The sequence below is a fragment of the Lepisosteus oculatus genome, chromosome 19 (assembly GCF_040954835.1).
Source record: "Lepisosteus oculatus isolate fLepOcu1 chromosome 19, fLepOcu1.hap2, whole genome shotgun sequence".
Taxonomy (NCBI): domain Eukaryota; kingdom Metazoa; phylum Chordata; class Actinopteri; order Semionotiformes; family Lepisosteidae; genus Lepisosteus; species Lepisosteus oculatus.
Window position 1 is genome coordinate 6521033 of NC_090714.1, and position 20255 is coordinate 6541287.

General features: G+C 43.5%; 1 protein-coding gene across 6 annotated transcripts in view; it reads right to left on the reverse strand.

The window, feature by feature from the left end:
- Nucleotides 1–20255, reverse strand: part of rab11fip3 (RAB11 family interacting protein 3 (class II)) — a 61086-nt gene that overhangs the window by 13516 nt on the left and 27315 nt on the right. For 3 of the 6 annotated variants that reach the window (XM_069180929.1, XM_069180925.1, XM_069180930.1), the window contains exons 2-6: nucleotides 18971–19064; nucleotides 14074–14165; nucleotides 10172–10240; nucleotides 8504–8676; nucleotides 2511–2696 (exon numbers count right to left, since the gene is read on the reverse strand). In XM_069180929.1, the coding sequence (XP_069037030.1) occupies nucleotides 2511–2696; nucleotides 8504–8676; nucleotides 10172–10240; nucleotides 14074–14165; nucleotides 18971–19064 (614 nt within the window). The remainder of the gene's footprint in view (nucleotides 1–2510; nucleotides 2697–8503; nucleotides 8677–10171; nucleotides 10241–14073; nucleotides 14166–18970; nucleotides 19065–20255) is intronic. The other 3 variants (XM_069180926.1, XM_069180928.1, XM_069180927.1) reach the window with 3 other exon arrangements.

The window sequence follows — 20255 nt, forward strand, 5'->3', positions numbered from 1 at the left end:
CTATATTAACAGCATTGATCTGTTACCAACCGAGCAAAGGGCTTCTTCATAGAGACCTAACAATTTTCCAAGGCCAGAATTTGACCCTATGCTGATTCCAATGATAGGAAATGTACTACAGGGCTTTAACATGACATGTGTGTTTCATTACAATATAAGGACTTGCTACATAGATAGCAATCAGGGCCTGAATGGCAGTCCCTTCTGCAAAGGAGAATCATGTTTAAACACTGTGACTGCAGGACTGCATGCTTCATGCCAGTAAATAACCTAGTGACATTTTTATTTTGCAGGTTGACTGTTTTGGGCATCAACCTACTCAAGGGGGGAGGGCCTTTGAGAGAGCCACAGTTCATGTCCTAAGCCTGTGATTTGGGGGTACAGCAGTCAACACAGATCATTTTCTCCTTGCTGTAACCCCTGTTGTTCATAAAATAAATTGCCACAAAAACAGTTCCCCTGAATTAACATTCTTTATTTCTTGTGTCCTTGAACAAGGACAAGAATTGTAACAAGTGCAATCACTGCACTGTCTAGAGAGCTCCAAATTGTAAGTAAATCCCAGTGCACTGGTGCCGTACATTAATTTTTTCATCCAATTGCAATAACAGTTTTGTACAAGAAATCAGATGACTGCTCATGGGACAGGAAACTATGCTTTTCCAATTTAAAGTCTAGCACAGGCAAGGGGTTTGAATAAGCTTACCAACATAAATTCTGCCCTGGTGGGCAGAATTACTACCTGGAAAGCCAGTAATGTGGCATTTGTGCCCAAACAATTTATTTCGATCCTGGTGACACATGATGGATTTGTTAACAGGGGGTAAATATTTGTATGCATTTCAATCCCCATTTTGAAATGTATTACTGGAAATACCAGTCCATTTCTATTGTATTCTAAATCTCATTTCAAAGCAGGCTGTTTAAAGGTGAAATTATGAGAAAACAATTTAGGAGCTACTCCCCTGCTTCTATGGTGAAATGTAATGGGATGTTTTGAATGATTAGCACTCAATACAGTAAAATCTAAATTGCATAGCAGTACAGTTGTCCTTAGAGGACTAGATTTGAAGCTCTAAATTGCCCCTGATGCCACATCTGTGTATCAGGGATTGAAATCGTCGTGCTACTCAGACTATTTCCAGAAAGTCGAGAAGCTGGTTATTTAGGAGCTCAAAGCTTCCTTGCAAAGCAGCTGTGAGGGGCCTTGGTAATATTAGCATGGGTCTAATAGGAATTAAACATTAACCCAGCTTTCAAATCCTGGATAAAACCAGAGAGCAGGGAGAGAGAGAGAGAGAGAGAGAATCTGTCTGAACAGGCGGAGTGGAGTGGTACAGAGCACAGTGTAAGAGGAAAAGCAGTGAGGAAAAGACAAGGTGACGTGCTCCAGACCGGACAGACACTGTACACAACACTGGCCCTGGGCCTCTGCACACTTCAACTATGATGAGAATCCTATTGCGAGTCTTTTAGGTATCAATTTCATTCATCTGCAGTGTTATTTAGCAATTGTGTGGAAAGTGTTGAAAAAGGTTTACAACAAATATTCATATGTTGCATATCCTGTTGTGTGTATTGTGATATGCTGTTCTTTATTTGTGATGCTAACTGTTCCAACATGAAAAAAAATGAGTTATGAGAAAAAGAGGTAGGGAAATAGCCTTGGACAGTGTCACAAAGCCTTTGGGGTGCCGAGCTGTAGAACCCCAGGCTAAAGGACTCTTCTCATGTGCCACAAGTAAAGTTCTGCACCTTTGGTGACATTCAGACAAATCAGATACCATCAGAGGAATGGCTATGACCACAAACACAATATCAGAAGAAGAAACTATATATATATATAAAAAATACAGCCTATCACTCTTGTGAGTGACATTACTGAGCCCAATGACTGTGCAGGAGAGCAGTGTGAATTAAGAGCCCTTTTTTGTTTTGTTTGTTTTACAAGTACACTACTTCTATGTAATAACACTATTACAAACTGTACACAAAAACAAGCATTTCTCATTTGTCACGTTTTCACACTGCTGATGAGCTCCTGTGGATTCACAAGGCTCTTGACTGCACTCCCGCAATCAGATCAGAAGATGTAACAGACTGAAATCCAATCGCTTGGAATTTCACACATCACATCACTTTATTAGCCCTATGCAGTTTCTTGCATTAGGAATTCGTCTTTTCGCATACCCCAGCTTGCTCTCCATGAGACACACAGACTGGGAGAGAAGCTTGGGGTCAGAGCGCAGGGTCAGCCATTGTACAGCGCCCCTGGAGCAGCTGGGGTTAAGGGCCTTGCTCAGGGGCCCAACGGAGTAGGATTCCTCTGCCGGCTGTGGGATTTGAACCGGCAACCTTCCAGCCACAGATCCTTAGCCACAGAGCCACCGCTCAGCCCATAAATGTATGGCTTTTATTTATAACTGAAATAAAATCTGCATGAGGCTGCAGACAAGATAAAAAACTATTTGGACCATCTGTCTGCTGCACGTTCACCGCTGTGCTTGTACCTGTCGGGAAGCAGCAGTGTGGAGTTGTGAACCTGCGTGTCAGGAGTGGTGTCCCCCTCCGTGACGTCAGGACTGTCCAGAAGCAGCTCTGAATCGTGACCCTCCCCAAAATCCTCAAAATGCTCTTCCTGGCCACTGATCACCGTCACAAGGGAGTGGTTGTTGAGCTCGGAGCCCAGCGACAGCCTGCAAGACACACAGAACACAGCAGTCGCACAACGGGGGCTTCAAACAATGCCCTATGAAACAGGGTGCTCAGAAGCTGACTGAAACAGTTTGCAGGGAGCACTGAACTGAAAAGACCATCAGTCAGTTCCAGGAATATGTCCTGCCACTGTTGGACTTTGAGAGTTAAGGTAATTCCACAGCTAGAATTTGCTGAGGCTGAGTTTTACAATGATCAAGAAAGTGATAGAGCTTGAATATTTCTACAGTCTGAAACACTTCTTTAGAATTATGCAGTTACTGACACCATGTCTCATAATGAGCAAATTCAATAACGATTGTAAGTTTCCACTGAATGCCATGAAAGTGTCCTGAAAAGAGTGTTAAACCCCTATTGTTAAAAAAAACCCACTTATTACACTTAGGAAATTCTTGATAATACCATTGGAGTACCAGTATGTACGTCTGTAACTCTAGCAACCCAAGTCCAGATAATGCTCCTAACCAATTGAGCCTGTAAGGCCCAATTACAAAATTTAGAACTTAGAAAGAACTTTTCCATATTTAGTTAACAAGATAACTGGGATTGCTATACTTTGGATTCTGAGCAGGACTATGTTGAATGTCATTCCTTAGCATGTGCATAAACAGCACATTGAGCTCCAGTCGCTGAGGTTTTGCACTGAGTAGCCTTTGCTAAATAACGATGTTATCCACAAGCTTTCCAAATAATATTTAAGTGTTCTACTTAAATGTTATATCTTTTCTCAATACAGCAGCCCACCTGCTCAAGAGCGTCCTTACTAATCAGTGAAAACAAGGTGTTTAAAAATGAAATGTCTCTGAGGCTGTGGCGGACTGCGCTGAGTATCGCAGCACTTGCAAACTCCCGTTTGATGTCAAGCTGTGTAGGGGGCCACAGAACACCGATGACTCAAGCAACAGCCGAGGGCTGCTTTCAGCACAATCTGTGCAATTTCGCAACTGGTTTCTTAGTGGAAACCTGCCATGGTCCCGTACACCCCTTCATCTCCACCTCACACTTCCTGGAAAGCCAAAAAAGCCAAATCCTTCCGATTATTAAGAGTCAAAGCAGCTTCGTTTTTCACTGCTGAAGGGGCTCAGACCTCTAGAGACAGACACTGGTTCTGGACAGCCAGAAACTTGGCTTGTCGTGGGGTGTCAGGACACACAAGTAGCCTTTAGGACTGATGAACAGAACGGTTACTTTTACTGTTTAAGGACAACATGACTGGTTACTGCTTACATGAATTGTGCAAGCTAATGCTCCACCTCAGGAATTTTATCGCTTATCATGACAAATTCACAGTTAGCTCCCTTTTAACATTCTGTTAGAAACTCTAACACTCGGAGACTATCATTAAATGTAACACCTTGTAAGAAGCACGGACAAATTTAGCCTACAAAGTTTTTCTCTGCAAGCTTCGTAGCAACTCCGATTCCAGCAGTGGATTTTAATGAAAACGTGCAACTGGCAAAACAATACACCTGCCACTGATGATACTTTTAAAATACAACACTCTGGACTGTGCACCCGTGCTGCACATTACAACACAAACGCGCATAACACTAAGGCACTATTCCTGATGGGGGGAAAGTTCACTGAAAACTGCTCTGGGCCTCTTAAATAAAACACGCGTGAAAGCGTGATCGTGCTGCAGTCCGGTCACTTGCGGAGCTACACTGAGAAACACTCCTGCGGGGTGGGGACTGACACCGTACAGAATCGCCCCCCCCAATCTGCGAAGGGGATGTTGGGGAAGAGGACAGAGGCTCCACATGCACGCCAAGCTACCCGATCTGGCTGTGCCGAGAGGACTGACAGACCCTTTCCACTCACCCGCTCCCCAGCTGGACAACGGCACTCAGCTCGAAGGCAGGAAATGCTGAGGAAGACAAGGGGCCGCATCCTCTTCCCAGGGGAAAGAGCTCCACTCCAAGACGCATAGAAAGACCACGCAGGGGGGAACCCCTCCCCCAGATTTGAAAGATCAGGGTGATTCCCAGAGCCCTCTGTGCACGTTGTGTCCTGCTCCAGAGAGCAAACAGACTTCTCGCTACAGTTGAGGTTTTGAAAGCCTGTTCACTTCGACACCCAAGCACAGACTAGCTCCGTTAATCAGATTTACTGTTAAGCGTTGGAGTGGGAATTGGAGTGACTGTGCCCTGCGAGGTGCTGTGGGAGGGGGAGGGAGGGAGGGCATAATCCTGTTTAATTTCTAATCTTGGCCAGCATTCGCACACATAGCGGCCTGTTTTGTGCAACGGAAGGGTTGTGCTCAAATGTAGGAAAAAAGCTTTAAGCTCCCTGGTGCTCCCTAACCCCTCCACATAGTCTTTTCACGCCGGGCAGAAAAAAGGTGGACCAGTGGAGTTATGAAATCCTGCATGACTAACAGCAAATCTGTAGCTGTTGAGCATCATGTGCAAGTAATAATAGGGAACAAAAGACAGTGTTTAAGCTCAACACGCAAGAATGCAGTTTTTCCAAGATCAATCAAACAGCATGAGTGCCCAACTCTTTACCGTGGGACAGCACAGAGACCAAACCCCAGATCGTGAAATTATCATTGGCACTCTCAAACAAATAACTACCGGGACCCCACTGTACAGGTGTGCTAGCGCAAAATGGGCCTTTTATGACTCCATATTTTCTTCTGAGAGCCTCCTTTCATTTGAACATATTCACCAATTCAAATGTTGCAAGGTATATTCAGTATCCTGTTAAGGGCTAGGAGAGTTCATTGACAGGACTCGAATAAAGTGCCAGAATGACTCGATTCAATGCCGACGCTCAGAGCTTGGACTTCCTTCGGCGGCGGCAGGTCCTGGAGGAGGCAAGACGACATTGACCTACGGGTCAGTCGGAGAGGAGGTGGGGAGGAGCAGCTGATGGGCACCTTCCAGAAACGGAGACAACTGGACATTTCCTGTGATTCAAGGCTCTTTCGCCAAAGGGGAAACGAAAACACGTCTCCGCCAGAGAGAGTGCTGAGCTGTCGTCGCGCTGCTGCGATCCGTCAGCGAGTCAGCAGATTCGGGGGGCCTTTGCCCCGGCTTCCTCTTGCTCTCTGGTTCCTTCATTTTCCACATAAACACGGCACCACATGTACAGGGTGCCATCGGCAGCAGGGCACAGACTGTTACACCTACACAGGGCATCTGCCACTTTATCTAAACCTTAATACACTCCGCACAACAGTCCAGGAACAGACTAAACCCCCATTCCTATTCGTGACATCCCAACTACAGCACTCTGGGACACCATAACTGCTTTCTGACTACACAAGCACTTGTCCTGGTATTGGAATGTATTACTCAAGGCAAGATAACACTCACTTTTACTATCTACAGAATCAATTTTTCCTCACTTATGCCGTCATAAGTAAGCCTTCTCCTTGTTTCATATTAACGTTTCAGTCTACTTCAGAAGATGTTTTTACTTTTTTAAATGTAACGTTAAAATGATTTAAAAAATGTTTAAAAAAGTAGAAAAAGACCTTCAGTACCTGTGCAACAATAAGTAAGCAATTTATAGTGTGGCTCAAAGAAATATTTTAGAGTATTCAGAATCCTGAAACACGGTGGAGTATTCCTGAAACCCGGTGGAAAACAATTATTCTAACAAAAGGCAAGGCAAAACTGACAACAACAACAGCATCCGTGACTCAAAACTTACTGGAAACCCTGCAGGAGTTCTAAACAGCTGTAACCAGAACTCGGACCCCCCAGTGCAGAACAGCCAGCAATGAACAGGGAGGAAAACTCTTCGCCACCTCAGCGATCCCTTGTAGGTGAAGAAACTAGCACCGCAAACACACAAATCTGAACCCCCCACTGGCTTGGCACAAACGTATGGCTCTTTCCCAGAGCTTATTCAAGGTCGTCAGTTCAACACTGTATCAAATCTGAATTTTGTAACCACCATGCTAGTTTAATCACTCGGCCTGCTACCAGTTCAAAAGATCCGCAGACAACAAGGGATCCAACGGAAACATGAAATTGTGTCCTGCTGTTATTTTTAACGCCCAGTTTATTTTAAAAGGGAATTGCGACACTGTGCTAAATAAGAGCGTCCCTCTTGTCTGCAAACTTTTCAAAGGCACAGTTTCACTTTTTTTAAAAACTCAAAATGCTCTTCAGCCCACTTGTCTGTAATCACAGACAAGGATGACTCCGATAACCAAACGGACAACCTAAAGAGATGGAAGAGGCTTGCAGGGATCTCACCAGACTCAGGAGAAAGTGTACATTTTAAACGAATTATTCTTTTTGGGGTCTTTTAATACAAAGTTCAAGAAAGAGACAAACAATAGGGCTAAATAAGTTACAAGAGGGTGATAAGAGCTTTGCAGCACTGTTAACTCTGGTTGTTTTAGTAAGCTGTGCAGACAAACACACACTGGTAGCCATGCTGAGACTAAGTCCCAGGTACCTTGAGCCTGTAGGGCACTTTTTTCCCCACACACGAACACCAACACTAGGAAACAGCTGACCAACAGAGGCAGAAAAAAGAAAACATTTCCTCATTTGAGTCAAAGCTTTTGGCATTCAGGTGTGCTGTTAGCTTCCGAGCATGAAGAGAGTGGTCACACCTCTGAAGCTGAAATGTAAACTTAGATAGGGTTATCAGCTTCAGAGACAAGCTGATATTCCACAGGCTCAGCTATGCAAAGTAGCCAGCTTGATGATTAATCCGCAGATATTTTTTAATGGATCTTAAGGTTCACAGATGGGCAAAGGTCAGCATCAACTGGGCTCTAAAGGACCCCCAGCAGTGACCCAAAAGCGGTGTAATAAAGAGATCGGAGTCTCTGCTAAGCTGTGCACTGGTGCGTTCCAATATTCGCACTGGCAAGCGCCTCATAAAAAGCCTGGAGGGACTGATCAGCATCAACAAATTAATTTCAGAGACTCTTTGTTGCAATGGGGAGACGTGATTAACCGCTGAAATGAAAACAAGCAAAGAAAAAAGTTGAAGTGCAATCTGTCTTTTCTTTGACATATTTGCTTTTACAGATGGACAAGACTTAGTATTTTACAAAAAAAAATCGAACTAAACGCACGGGAGGGATAAATGAAATCCACAGTTACAGTGAGCACTTAAAGGAATTTTTCTCTGTAGATACGTTATCTTTTCAAACAATTCTCAGTTGCTGCCTTTCCTACTTCCAATCCAACACAAGCAGGAGTAACGTTAAGATATGAGCCAAAATTAACAGTTCTCTTTCCAAGTCAAAACAGATGTAAAAAATACAGTACTGAGATTTTGTTTTTTTTTACATCAAGCATTTAAAGCAGATTCTACCAGTGCTATTGAAGACTAGAGCTTTTCAATGTTCCAGCTGAGCAGTATTTAAAATTTAAGAATGAGCATTCCTATCAAACACAAGAATGCACGATACAACACTGATTTATTTAGCCAGTAAGAACAATTTTTTTTATGAACTGCAGTTCAGTTCAAAAATAGGCATAAATGACAAACAGACATGGACAGTGAATTTAGACAATAGATGTTATTAACACAGCAAAGACAGGACATAGTGCAAACAGTGCAGTACCTTAAAATGCAGGTGCTAATTTGAGCTGTTTATGATGTGGACTGCTTGGGGGAAGAAACTGTTTCTGAATCTTTGGCCTGTGATACCTCCCTACCAGAACCCAGGGGTGAAAACAGATCGTGGGTCCCTAGGTACAGCTCGAGCCCAGTTGTGCCAGCGGTCGAGATGTATCCAGTCGATGGTGTGGCACAGACCTGAACAGGGGGTTCTAACCTGAGGGGGGGGGGCAGGGGACGTGACACTCACCTGCTCCCCGCCTCCTCAGAGTCGTGCAGCGTGGAGTCAATGGCGCTGTCCGTCTCCACCTCCTCGTGCATCTCGTGGTGCACTAGCGTGCCCGTGTCCTCGTCCGTGAAGGTCTCGCACTCGCTGTAGGTGCTCTCGGAGCCCAGGTAGGCGCTGTCTGTCACCTCGTTCTGCTGCGGACACACAGGGGCGGCACAGTTACCACAACCAGCCAAATCAACAACTTGCACAAAGCCTCCTTCCCCCCTGTAGCGTCAGTGGAACCTCAGCCCTGAATCAACAGGCTGGGGACATTCAGATATCACTGCATCCAATCACAGTAACAAGTAAGAAAGTGCATCTCTTGTGAGACAATCTGGGATGGTATGTATCAAGATTGAAGCCCCCTGAGACGTAATAACCAGAGTTCCCTTTACTTCACAAGACATTTTCTAAAAATGTTTGGAAGGCGAATATTTGTGAATCGTTTACAAATTATGCCTCGAGACCAAAGACACATGAACAAAGTGAGATGTGTGAACGTGACAACTGAGGTGAGATGTGAGTATTTGTGGCTGGCACTAACTCAAACGTTTGAGACCCCTCAAAAATCATTTTCCTTAAGAAGAGAGGTTAGGTGTGCAGTATATTGCATTGGTAAAACAAAAAGGCTTTGTAAAGCATCAAGACAGCCAGGACAGACTTGTTTGACCATACAGCTCATTGAATTCTCTCTTTACACAAATAAGATTTTACAATGTCATGTATCAGGTATCTACCAACTAAACTAACCATGATGAATATAAAACAAGAGTAATCAACTACAACATACTGTACAATCATTATCAACATCAAAAAGTAAAAATTACTGATAATCCATACACCTGCTAAACTTTTTGCCAGAGAAATTTAACAGCTCTTTGATTTATCAGCAAGTTTAACATATGAACTATATATGTACAATATGTTCTTATCAACTGTGGCAGACCTTCACTAAATTCAGCAAAGCTGGTAGTATCAGTCAAAACCACACAGACACGGCTGTCTACTTCATTGGATCATCATTGTGGAGAACTGACTGATCAGACCTGGCCAGTGTTAATCTTCAATTTCCCCTCACGGGATTAATAAAGTACCTAGCTAAAGATTCCGATACCAAATAAACAACCATCTTCCATGCTCCTCAGCCATGTGAGCTGAGTAAGTAAACGATCATTCCTCCTCTCTTGCTCTTGTCACCATGCACCTTGAAGACAGATCTGTGCTGAAGGCAATCTGAAGTAACCTCTACTATTCTAACAATGTTGCACATACAGCAGGCCAACACTGTCTTTCATAGAGTATACACTGTCAGCACACTGCCACTCTGTACACCAAAAAATAAAAAAGCCCGATTAACAGGTCTTGAATCGATTACAGAATCAACAGCCTGAAAGTGCTACATTTGCATCGCTGGGGCCTTAAGCCCAGGAGCAATCCATTTTGAGCTACACAACGCTGTAACCTGCAACTTAAAAGACAGCAGTTCTTCGCTGCCGGCACTGTGCTCCCCAGCTGAGTGAAAAAACAAACCATCCCAGATCACCCGCAGAAAAACACAGGCAACACGGTCACCGACCCCAGCACCACCGGCCAACGCAGGCAGGCGGTTTCAAGCAGAGCTCTGAATGAGCCAGACGACGACCGTACCTGCCAGGCTGGTGCCTCTGCAGATGCCATGCCCGGGGGGCTGGCCACTATGCCCAGGGCCATGCCTGTCTGTGTGAACCAGGGCAGGAAGGAAGAGATGTCATAGGACTAGTGGTGGAAACTGCAGCGGAGGAGGGGTAGATCCTGCCGTGTCCCCCAACCTCCCGCTCCAGATTCAGAACGGCACCGACAGCGAGAGAGAGAGAGACCAGCCGCGGTCCAGGTCTGCCCTGCGGGGCTGGGCTCTCCCAGGCTCTGAGGTGGAAGTCCAAAGAGCAGGGGCTGTAAGGAGCTCTCGGGGACAGTGCTGTCACCCCTGGGCGGAGCCGAAACACCGGCCGCCCTCTTGCTCACCAGACTGAAAAACATCCAAAGACAGATCGGTACGGGGCTGTGTGTTCAGCTGTTTCCACTCTGTACACTGCTGGATGACGCCCGTGCGGCAACGTGAAGAGCAAACCACACCAGAAGAGAGAGAAGGACTCTGGTCTGGGCTCTCAAACCTGCCACAGCAGGCATGGAAAGGACGGCAAAGTTTTAAACCTTTTCATTCAGGATAGAGTACTGTTTTGGTACGCATTCACCTGAAATTGTGCCTTCCTCCAGGAATCCAACCGTGAAAGTCAAGTGTTGTTTTAAAAAAAAAAAATCAGTGTTTCCAGAGTCGTGAGGAGAAATAAGTCCTATATGCAGCTGTCTTGTGTCACCTACTGTATATTAATAATGGAAGTCATACATTAAACAGAAGCCCTTCCAGACAATGCATACGCCTGCCCTCTCAATTAATAATCAAGCCTTAAAGTAATTCTATGAGGAATCTAAAAGTGTACAATATTTGCTCTCTGCTAACAGCAAAGATGAAGGAATCTCCATTAGCAAACCACCAAGCCCAGTGTGGAAAACCTAGTTTATTTTAACCGGTAACAAACCAGGTTTAGGTACCTGGTTTAGATGTGAAATGTTGGGAGTTCCACATTAAGCTGATGTAACACCCCAGGATCATAATTTTAGATGCAAACATCCTGGAATAATTAAAAACTGCCGGGGGTTATAAATGTCTCTATAATGCTGCTCTGTGACAATACCATCCACATTGCTACCATACCTTCACTTGTAAAACTGAGCAGGGAAACAAGTAACAAGTAGCTGCTCAGTTTTGCAATGGGACATTTTGTGCAAAAGGGGTGTGGGCAACTTTGAATTAACTATTATAATGTGTAGCTCTATTTGAGGAACCTGAAGATTCCCTTTAGAGCAGTTTCGCCTCTTTTCACCAATTACTGCAGTCCTGCAGAGGTTTTCGTGAACATTTAAATAAAGATGGCAGGTTTCAGCACCAAGCAGGCACAGCTGGATTTCGTTTGCTTACCTATCTGAGGTAAACAAACAAAACTGGCTTTCCCAGAACAATGGTACTCAGTGTTGCTTCTGCTGCGGTAAGCTCTGGGCTCCTAGACCGTGCAGGGGAAAGGCTCTCCAACTGCTCCACCCAGCTACCTCACTGGCTTGTTTTTAAAGCAAACAGCAGGACAACAGGGGCCATTGAAGAGAGCACGGAAGGACAGAGATGTTTCTTGGTGCCGTTGTAGCTCCAGGAATTTTTAACACCTCGCTGGCCTCTGCACACAGAAGCCAATTTAGTTCCAAGCCCTATGGCAATCAAAACCAGCACTGAGGGGATCTTTCAAGAAACCAACAGCGGAAATCCTTAGATCTATAATCCTTCGATCAATTTGCAACCGAAGAACCTAAGCAGGTCAAATGGCCTCCACTCATTTCTAACCTGTCCAACTGTTTCCCTAAACCAATACAGTCTTCAGGGTAATACTGTATTAACTTTGTAAAGACAATGCTAAAACACCTATTCCAAAAGTCCAGACTTCAGTGTCCTCATGATATACCTTGAAGCAACAAAAATGCTATTGGTTCCAATATACATCAGAAACGATTCAAGGGAATAAGCATGGTAGCGCATGTATGCATGCACACAATCGCAGTTCTTTCAGGTTTAAAAGCGATCAAGTTGAGGAAAGCAAACCTTGACCTTCAACAAGGACGTTTTTCGAAAAGTCTTTTTCAATGGAGTACTCAAGGAACACAAAGACTTCAATTTTAGTCGGAACCAGACTAGACGCATTACATTTATGCAGATAGTTAATTAACACTTTTTAACATAAATAAAGCAAAAGCTAGTAGAAACTGCGGGCCTCCAGGCATTCACTGGACAAACACACAGCGACCCCTGCTGGTAACTGGCATAAAAAGTAGAAATACTGAAGAAACGTACAACTCGAGCAGCTTTCAGAAACTTGAAAACATTTACCCAATATGCTAGATCCAGTCAAAAAAGCAGACTACACTTTATCTTATACTTACAAATAGGAAAAGATCAATCTGACGATTCAAAAGTCCTTATAAAAAATATCAGAGGGGAAAATAATTTGTAACAGCTGTAAAGCTTAAATGACATGAAGCTTATTATGATCAATATAAATGTCAAGCCAGAGCTGTAAACAAATTCACATACATGCTTATGCCACCCAGCCCTTTTCAATCTCCCAATATACTCACAGTAACACCGCAACAGTCTCAGCATGACAACACATGACAACCTCAGATTAAACCAACCTAGGTTTATGCATTAACTGAAGGACCAATACAGACCGCACTGTAGTGACATCACAGTAGACAAACTAAGGCAGCCAATCAGATCATTCAGATATCTCAGTGAAATGTGACATCACTGCATTTTGCTTTGCATATACAATATCTCAAAGCAAAAAATATCTATAATATCTATAATAAGCTATAATCATTTTCACCAAGTACCACACTGAAGTTTCAGTGTCTTTTGTCTAACGTGACAAAAACAGAAACATTAAAAAATGTCTTTGCTTAGGTACTCTCCTGCCGCAAAAAAAAAACATCCTATAGTGAAAGAGTCACTAGGCTGCAAAAGAATAAATTAATGTTGGCCGTCTCATCTGTGTTCAGAGTGGTAAATCATTAATCCAACCCTCTGGTAGATCACAATGATATTTCACACTGGACTTGCACTATGCAAGCCAAGAGAGGGCAGTATAGCTGCACTAGGTTAAAAAAGAAATCTCTTTCATTGAGAACGCAGGACACCCAAGTAACCCAACAGCTACTCAAGTTACAGGGATGAAGGCTGAAAGTGGCTGAACAGTCAACCTAATAAATTATGCAAAAATAAAACTAAATTGATTTCCCTCCCAAACAGCACGATTGAATTCAAGAATGCACAACATTACTTTGTGACAAAAAACATTCATGCTTCTGTATGTTGCTGCATTTCTAAGGCATTGAATCAGCCAGATGGCAATGTTATTTGCTCTTGTATTTTGCATATACAATATCACAAGGCAAAAACATAAATTCAAAAAATGATCTCAAGCTGTAGAACCTTACACTCGATATCTCTCTGAGCTTTGGATCTTGGCTATTGACTATGTACCGTAATCAGCAGCTGAAGAAAAGCTCTCCTTCCCAGTACTAACAAGAGTAGGAAATGTGGATCCCTTAACTACTGGTATTGACATTAATGCACTTGCTGCAACACTACTAAACTTATAGAAAACTAAAGGAATAATTAACATAAGCTGTTACACAACTGGGCAAAAGTCTCAAACAGCTGGTGCTGAAATACTATCACATTAAGTCATGAAAACATAGTTAAAAGAAAGCAAATAACCAGGCAAGAGTAGAAATGCATGTTTCTCTGCTGTTACTACAGTTTTGCTGTAAAGAGACCCGAGCCGCACAGTTAATATGATGTATTTATTTTTAAATGTGATCCAAGTGTCGATCAAACCCACTGTGAGCTCATATCGCCAGGTATCTGACCTGTGTTCTAGCTGTCCAGACCCCAGCACACTCACCTCAAAGGCAGCGTAGTCATCATACTCCTCCGGACAGCCCCCGGCCTCATCCCCAGCATTGAAGCCCACCTCGTACAGCTGCGCGTCCGAGCCTGAATAGAGAGGAAGACACAAAATTACTAACAAGGACCATACATCTACAGCAGGGCACCTTGATGTCAAAAGTACCCGTCTTGATGTCAAGAGTCACATTCTGCATGTTCCAGTAGTTACAGTAAGAGCTGTAGTGTTTGGAGTCCTCTTTATCTGCGTTTTACACCGAGCACCTAAACCCCTTGTTCTATAGGGATATGAAACCTGGGATTAGCAGAAATGGTTAGTTGAGATAACGAGAAACTGTTTTCAAAATCAGAGCGTTACTGTCGAGCTCGCTTCAGGACAGTGCGGGATCCTGGAAAAAGAAAAGTGAATAACCAAGCAGAAGTAGAAAAACATGTTTGTCTGCAGTTTTTCTGCAACGAGAGCCAGACTGCACGGTTAATATAATGACTATTTATTTAGTAATCTTATACCTGCTCTGGGATTACTGACATTTTACAAGGAACCAAAAGCTTCCCCGATTGCGGGATTTTTAACCAGGCCTTGTGTTTGTTCATGTTTTGGTAGGAAATCGGCTCAATGGACATGCTCCTCTGACCTCTTAAAACATTTTCTTGACTTTGCCATTTCCAAATTTCTTCTTTAAAATGTGAGGTATTACTTCAATCAGACACAACCCTACTAAAATGTTTTGTGTGTACTCAGTCTGAGGTTCAAAACATAAAAACAGCAACCCCTATTATGACAATCTGAATTAAATCACACGGCTATTTTCTCTGTGTAATGTGTGATAAATGACAAACGTTTCCCATGCATACTAATATAAAGGAATTCCATAAATGTGCACAATTGCACATTTCAGAAATTGTGGAAATTGTCCCAGATGGGATAGAAAGGAAACCACTTGCTCTGTAACCCTACAACAGACACATTTGATAAAAATGCACTCACATACTGTACATATAAAGACTACCAATGGCAATTTAATTAAAAACAGCATTCAAAGGAGCTGAAAAATAATATTAAACAAGTGTTATTTGGTCATATGAAAAGAATTTAAAGGAAAAGACTGGAAATAGGGAGAAAGGATTTTTAAAAGGCAAAGTGGCAACCAACCCACAATTGTCTCACACCTCACTGCCTCCTTTTTCTGTTTCACTGAGAACTGAAATCAGCCCCCAACAGGAAGGTGGATAATAAACCTTGCAGCCAAGCTATCACAAGCAGGGGTGCCAGGAGAGGACAATAGGAGCAAGGAAGCAGTCAGGACTATCCTGTTTGTTTAAACCAACCGCGATGGCAGCAGAAATGGTCAAACCAGAGTTAAAAAGGAAATGGAATGGAAGATCGGGGTTCATATCTTGCGTCCCAAAAATATGCTGAATATATTTTAAAACTGTTTCAACATACTAGCTAACCATAAGAGTTTATTATTAGGTTTAATGAATCGAAGGGGCTCCGATAAATTTTTAGTGGGGATAATAAGCAGTTTACAGTGACACCTAATCATCCAGCACAGTGCGGCCTCTTCTCTCAGGCAAGAGATTCAGACCTCTGCACTGGACCCAGAGATAGGCCACTTAACACTGTGCCTCCAGTTTCTAAACCCCACAAATCTGGAGAAGCTGCAGGTGCACAAGCACGCTGTAAAACCCTTTTCTTCCACTTCTCTTCTTCTTGTCCCTCATCAGTAAGCTCCCGTTGGAAAACAAGCATCTGTCCACGCGTAGCTTTCTGCTACAGCCTGCTGAACTCGCTAGACCTGATTCCAGCTCAGTCCAAGGATATTTGTGTACAAATGCACATCGTGTGTGCCGAGAGATTCATGACAACTTTTCAGCTGGAAAGGGTCAGCAAGAGAAAGGAAACAATGGAAGGATTTTAAATTTAATTCACGATGTGCTTATGCAGTGATCAGTATGGTTTTGTAAGCCCTCCTCACAAGGTTCAGAAAGGACAGACTGCAGTCTTGGCACACTCTGTCTCTTAAAACAGTACTTGGCCTTTCTGTACTTCACCAAAACGCACAACAGAAAACGATAATTTCCCACAAAGGCTCACCAACAGAAAAATAAAATGCACTAGCATAGGGGAATTCATATCTATAAAAAAAGTTGTAAAATTTACATGAAAACAAGGTCGTATTTTAAATATAAATTAAGCACGACTAACAAAAATTCCTGTTTCATCTTGCATCCATCTTAAATTCAATTCTCCCTTAAATTCTGGTATTAAGGGAAATGGGGAAAAGATCTACTCAAATCAAGTGGGTCACGGTTTAAAATTCTCAATGTTAAGACGTTCCCAAACCAATTGTGGTACCAACATAAGCTTAAATTAAAAAAAACGGAAACGCTCCGTTTACTTCAGGAAGACTGTGGAGGTTAAAAGAGCTCGGATAGCGAATCAGTCCAAAGAAACTCGTTGCTTCTGTGAGTCTTTGTTGCTTGATGAATAAAGGCTGCAATCAGATTGGGTCGTTCTCCATTAGAGAGGAACCCTGTGAGCCACAGTCGTCAAACCAGCATGTGGCATCCCTTAAGATCGACAGGCTGTGATGCAGACAGGCAGGAATTCTGGCACCAGCCTGTAAAGGGCTTTAGAAGTTACCAGCAACATTCTGACATTCCTACAGAAGCAGGAATCATGTGACTTGCCAAAATGCGCAGTGTGCCCAGAGGAACAAGCGCATATGCCTTCATCAAAAGCTTTTACACTTGCAGAAGGATAGACCAACATGCGAGACATCTGCGCATTGTCACTGTTAAAGCGTGTGAAACTGCTGCAGTAGCTTTCTGTCCCCTCTAGCTGTTCCCTTCAGAGACCTGACAACAAACACTTTCTCAATCTCACTGGGGCGGAGCTCGGGGATGCAATCTCACATTTAAGAGCCTGTTCCTCTGACTACGCATGAGTGTTCCTCATCAACCTGACAGCACCAGTCGTCAAGGGGGCCGAAAAGTGATAAAAAAGGGGTCTTATTGCTGATGTTGGCAGATCAGAAACTGGACACAGGGTGCGTAGTGATGTGTGGTTTAAATTTAAGATAAAGACCTGCTGGATGAGTTAACAGTGGGGGGTGCGGGAGAGGTCGCATTCCATGAGACAATAAAAAAATTCACCATGTCTTCCCCCCCCTCCCACAATGAAAGCAGCTTTTTGACATGGTGTCAGTCCTGAGGCTGAGACAGCAGCTCATCCCCTCCTCCCCTGTTCCTATTTAGACCCGCGCTGACTGACAGTTCTCTCAGCTAGGATTCGAAAAACGCCAGCAGAGATCAGCACAAGGGCTCCGGGGTCACTGGGTCAGGAGCAGTCACGACAGACCCATGAGGAAAAGAGCTTCAAGTCTCTGATGAAGAAGAAAAAATACTTGTTTCTCAACTCTTAACGAGGTCTTTCACCTGCATAGGTTTGCTAAAAAAAAAAGCAATATCCTATTATTTTTTAACAAAAGGAACAGTTCAAGTCTGTTGAGTCCAGGGAATAAAAAAACGCTCAAGAGGAGATCTGTGACCATAACGCCTATTTCCCATTTGGATATGAGCTTTTCCTCTAGGATGTCTCAGTCCAGTTTCGCCTTTTGTTGTCGCTTTGCAAGTTGTTTTTAAGGAACTCCAGGCAAGTCCTTGAGGAGTAGAAATTCTGTGAATAATTCAGGAAAAACCTGAGCCCCTTCCCTCTCCAAGCCTTATCCCAAGGCCCTATTGTATTTATGACTCAGGCTCCATTACTAATTGAAAGGATGAGTAACACAAGCTGCTAACCTAGAAAACTTTAGGGAGGCCGAGCACCAGCTTAATCAGTTCCGTCATATCAGAGTTGTGCGAGGGTTTCACAGGAGTGAGGTTGTCACCGGGGTGCGCAGCTAGAAATGGGGTGCTCCCCAGCCTCTGGCTTCTGTAATCTTGCCTCTAATACGCGTTTGTTCCATTTTTCTAAACTAATTAAAAAGGGACTTTCAGCATGCACTCTACAAGGACAAATGCACTCTATGCTGGCTTTTCTCTGAAGTATCATTAAAAATAATAATTATAATAGCTTACACTTATATAGCGCTTTTTCTGGACACTCCACTCAAAGCGCTTTACAAGTAATGGGGACTCCCCTCCACCACCACCAATGTGCAGCCCCACCAGGATGATGTGATGGCAACCATAGTGCGCCAGAACGCTCACCACACACCAGCTATTAGTGGGAAGGAGAGCAGAGTAATGAAGCCAATTCATAGATGGGGATTATTAGGAGGCCATAAATGGTAAGGGCCAATGGGAAATTTGGCCAAGACACCAAACGCCCTGGGATTTGTTAATGACCACAGAGAGTCAGGACCTCGGTTTTACGTCTCATCCGAAGGACAGCGCCTTTTTACAGTATAGTGTCCCCGTCACTATACTGGGGCATTAGGACCCACATGGACCGCAGGGTGAGTGCCCCCTGCTGGCCCCACTAACACCTCTTCCAGCAGCAACCTTAGTTTTTCCCCAGGAGGTCTCCCATCCAGGTACTGACCAGGCTCACACCTGCTGAGCCCCAGTGGGTTAGCAGTTGTGAGTTGCAGGGTGATATGGCTGCTGGCAGTTAACGCAGTGACTGTTCACACTTGGAAGTCTGACAAACTTGGGGGAACCAGCTATCTTGACACAGTATGTCATTTGAATAAGCTCTGGGGTAAAAAAAGCAGGCATGTTTTATATGTTATTAGAAATTCTTTACCCTGCCTACACTTTAAAATTAATATTTAAAGAGGTGCAAAACATAGGCTGCTGCACCTGTCCAGAGTGTCTATTTCATGGAGGCTTTGTCTGGCACAGCCTCTCAGCAGGCCTTCGCTGAATGGCATGGTGAACCGGCTCACCTCCATTGCTGATAGCTGTGATGCCGCGGTAGAAATCCTCAAAGCTGATCACTCCCAGGCCACTGGGGTCCAGGAACCGGGTGAGGTCTTTGACCTGTAAGCACAGGAGAAACTAGGCGTCAGACTTCGTTAGAGGTTCAGACTAGTACACAGCACAGAAAGTTTGGATGGGGACCATGCAAAGCTGGAGTGGAGTGCGAGCAGATGCAGGACCTGTCCCCCGTAGAGAAAGACTGGATAACCACAATGACATTTTATGCCACTGCAATTTCATTACCCAATGGATTGGGGATTTTCAACACGAACCATTTAGATGAAAGTTAAAGTCCCTTGTTACAGTATTTTTTACAGCAGAAATAATTCACTATAGCTACAAATATATGGGCATTTCATTAGAACACCACCCTTCTCTAGCATAACTGGATTCTGAACATTTTTGAATACTGCTGTGAATACAGCTTTCTGCTGCTCAGATTCATGTTGCCAGAGGAGGCTTGAGTTTCTGTTTTTTAACTTTAATGCTTTGACCAGGTGAGTCAATTGAGAGCAAATTCTTATTTCCAATACTGACCTGGAGAGTACCCGTTTACACAGCAGGGGCAATTCAAGTTTACCGCCTTGCCCATGAGTTTAACAGCAGCATCCTATCTGCAGTCTTGAGAGCAGACATACTGCTGCAGACATGGTCAGGTGAATGTCTACTGTGATCTGGTCTGGGATACTTGAGTGGGAAGAAGGTTTTTTTTCTTGTACTTCTTTGGTTCTACAGGTTTTTAAATGAATAAACAAAAAAAATCACAAAAACGACTTTTCCTGTACTGGGCCCAGACAGACCACAAAAAGTCATTTTTGTGAATTTGGATCCCTGTACAGCAGACCCCTGGGATTCCAATCCTAGCATTTTTTTGTAACTCAGGAAGGACGAGGGGTTAAACAGAGACCTTAAAGATCAAGTGTTTTTACAAGTGTCTGAAGCCTGATTTCTTATGGGAAAAAAGCCAAGGTGAAATTAACATCAGATTGTTTTGCTAAATGAATTTTAAACTTTAAAATTTCCCTACTTAGTAACCTGACAGCCTTTATAGGAGCCACATGAAAAAAACAAGAAAAGCTATAAAAATGTACTGCTCTGTATATTTGGAGCTTAAGCGCTTACTTTGCTTATGTGCTACTGATCAGCAGTTTTTTTGAAGAGCAGACCACCCCCAATTAACAGTAAAAAAAGAGTTTCAGTTGCAGTAAACTCTTTGCACAATATTGTCCCCAGTTTGAAGTTCAGCTCTCG